Source organism: Buceros rhinoceros, unplaced genomic scaffold (genome assembly GCF_000710305.1).
Source record: "Buceros rhinoceros silvestris isolate BGI_N320 unplaced genomic scaffold, ASM71030v1 scaffold2794, whole genome shotgun sequence".
In the NCBI taxonomy this organism is placed as follows: Eukaryota; Metazoa; Chordata; class Aves; order Bucerotiformes; family Bucerotidae; genus Buceros; species Buceros rhinoceros.
In genome coordinates, this window is record NW_010409825.1 from 3,474 (window position 1) to 6,713 (window position 3,240).

The 3,240-nt window shown below is 57.3% G+C and overlaps 1 protein-coding gene across 1 annotated transcript; it reads right to left on the reverse strand.

Annotated features, from left to right (window-relative positions):
- Positions 1-884: 884 nt before the first annotated feature.
- On the reverse strand, positions 885-2,955 carry LOC104492755 (tyrosine-protein phosphatase 13-like; the record flags this gene model as incomplete). Its single annotated transcript, XM_010135346.1, has 4 exons — positions 885-1,298; positions 1,437-1,572; positions 2,053-2,207; positions 2,830-2,955. Coding segments are annotated over 4 exons (486 nt in total), but the record flags the coding sequence as incomplete, so codon positions are not given.
- Positions 2,956-3,240: the final 285 nt, after the last annotated feature.

The window sequence follows — 3,240 nt, forward strand, 5'->3', positions numbered from 1 at the left end:
AGCGGAAAGTACAATATTCTAGTGACTTTTAACATTTGCAGGATAGCAGAAATTATAGATACACCCAACCTCTGAAGCCATGTGTACTCCCCTCCCGTTCCCTGCAGTACCCTGCTCTCCAGAGAGGGCCGGCCCAGCCCCACTCTGGGGACAACTGGGCTTGTGCTCCTTGCCTTGGAAAATGCTCCGATGCACTTCACTGGTGAGAGGTGACAGAATGGCGTCTGCACGCACGGAACCTCAGGATTAACAAAAAGGGCCAAGTCTCGCTCTTCCCATCCCCTCCCTGCGGAAGTGTGGGACCCACTTGCTTCTCCTGCCCCCTTCCCAGCGAGACACGCAAAAAGAGGCTCCGCAGTCTGGAGCCGGGGATTTTGGGTCTCTCATGAACCAGGCGATGACAACTCACCTCATACTGGGATCTGCCAATACCCACGGTCACTGGATTGGTTTAACACGCACCGTAACAGGACAGAATGGTTTCCAGCTCACAAAGGGGACCGCTTCTCCGGCGACCCCACATGCCCTCCCAAACCCAATCCAACCTACTCAGGAAATAATGGGAACGGGGCTGGGGGGAAAGGCTAAAAAAATAATTGGTAGCTTAGGTCCAGTTCCATGAAATTTCATATTCTACAGAGGATTAAAAAGCAGCCTATGGGGAATGGAGCCGGGCAGGAACCACAAGCCAGCTGCTGCAAATTACCAAGGAAGCTGCACTAAAATGGGCAGAACCAGCAGTGACTGGGCTGAAATAAACACAGGGCAGTAAAAACTGTAAAAGCAAAAGGAAATTAAAAAAAAACCCAACTCCCAAAGGTTTGGAGGGTCCAGTTCTGCCTGGGCAAAACATTAAGACTTGCAAAAAATAAAAAATAAAGAGAGAGGAGATTATAAAAACCACTAGTAACTATTTTACATGTTTAAAAAAAAGATCCCATTCCACCCACCTAAAGCCTCGCTGTGAAATGCAGTCGCATGAGAGAGGGCAAGAGATGCACATGAGCAGAAATTCAGCCAGAGACTGGAAATGCTTTTGGAGTCGGATTCCCTCGTTTGGCGCTGGGGCGAAGTTCCTAAATGCCATGGTCAAAACTGGTTGGCGTGGAGGTCTGCTGCCTGGGCAGCACCTCCATCTGTACAGAAGGACAGAGGAATGGGCGGCTCTGGCTCAGAGGGACCCGTCTCCACTCCTGGACATCCCCACCGCGACTGGAGGAAAGCACTAGTTACGTTGCATAGTGGTCGAAGCTGCCGAGGTACTCCAGTGCCGCTCTGTAGCACAGCTGGTACTGGTCCTGCAAGGCAGCAAGGGGGGAAGCATCAGGAGGGCGGACCCAAGGACAGTGGGCAGCAGGGTGCGACATACAGTGACAACCGCTCCTCTCCCTCCTCCCAGAGATTTCCCACCGCCCCAGGGAAGACAGAACACTCACCTCTGTCTGCACCATGGCTGGCCGCTGCGTCCGCAAAGTCTTCACTGTCTGGAACATGTCCACTACCCCCTCGTAGCGCATCCTCTCCAGCACGATGCTGAGCGTGATGAACACGCCTGTGCGCCCAACCCCAGCACTGTGCAGAAGGAGCAAGAGGTGCCATTAGGGACCCGCCAGCCCCAGCGAGGCTCTGCAGAGCTCCTAGGAGTGGTGCAAGCGTCCCCGGCTCACAGAGCACAGACACCTGCTCAGTGGGGCCTCGAGAGGCCACAGGGACATTGTCAGCCAGAGGTGTCCCCTCAGCCCCACAGGGCCCACCAGTTCTGCCTTGCCTCTATGCCAAGCTGCTGTGGCACCCTGCTCTGCCCAAGGACTCTTCCAAGGGGCTACAAATCAGTACCACCAGGGCACTGGGCTAATCTAGTCACCTGGCAGAAAGGCTGCCAGTGGCACCCACCGATGCTGCTGCCTCCTCATCCCCTGCCTGCCTCTTGCTAGTGGTATGCAGGAGGGGCACCAAGGGCAGGGAAGTTGGCAGCTGCCAGAGCAAGCGAGGTAGGGGACATGTCCCAGGGCTGATGAAGGCAGAGGCGGGTGCTGATCTGTTCCCACTCACCTGCAGTGCACTGTGATGGGCCCGTCCTGCCCGAACTGCTCCTTGGTCTTGTGCACCTGCCCGATGAAGTCGATGAAGCCCTCTCCTGTCTTTGGCACTCCCTGCTCAGGCCAGTCTGTGAACTGGAACTGGCGGATGGTCCGTGACTGGCCGTCCTGCAGGGACAGGGGCGTTAGACATGAACCAAGGATGAGGGGCTGATCTCACATCCCTCATCGCTGGTGCTGCCAACCCACTCTCAGATGCTCTGGCTCAGGCCAGGCCAGAGGTTGCTCAGGCCGCAGATGAGCCCAGGCAGATCTTTCACTGAGCATTTGGGACCTGCCTCTGCTCTCCCATGTTTACCCCAGGGCAGCTGAGCTGAACAGGGCTTTGGGCCCCTGAAGGGCCTCTTGGGTCAGTGCCGTGGTCGTGTCTGGAGCCCAGCTCCACCACAGGATCACGTTTACTGTCACACAGGGGACCTGCGCCCAGTCAGACGCTGCACACAGAGGCTCCAGGTGCAGGGGAGACATGACAAACGCTTGCCTAAACGCGCAGCACAGGCAAGGCATGGGCTGGGGCTGATGGCAATCCCTGAGCTGGTCACAGCTGGCGAGGATGGAACTTGTGGTGAGAGGAGCAGCAGGTGGGGGGCAGCAACCCTTTCTACCTGCAGTGCAAGGCACCTTGCTCTCCGGTTCCTCCAGGAGCTGCTGCATGCTCCCTTCGCTGGCCTCGGCAGGGCAGAGGCACACAAGGCAGGGAGGGAGCTGGGGAGCCAGCTGCGGCACTCACCCTGGCATCTGTCACTTTGAACTCCCGGAGGATGTACTGCGGCATGTTGTACTCTGCCATGGGGTCCACCACAAAGTACTGGTACCGGGCGGAGCGTTCCGCGGGCCAGTACTGATGGCATTTCTCCTGTGGATGAGAAGCCTGCTGAGACACTAGCACCAGAAGGGACCGCTCCCCCCTAGTCCTGGTACGGGGCGGAGCGTTCCGCGGGCCAGTACTGATGGCATTTCTCCTGTGGATGAGAAGCATGCTGAGACACTAGCACCAGAAGGTGCCGCTCCTCCCTCCCACTCCCAGGGAGCATATGTGGCTGTGGGGCCACAAGGTTGGTCACAGGACGTAGGCTGGCCCAGAGTGGCTGGTGCTGGGCACAGACTGGAGTGAGTTGAGAGGATGTGCCCACAGACAGCA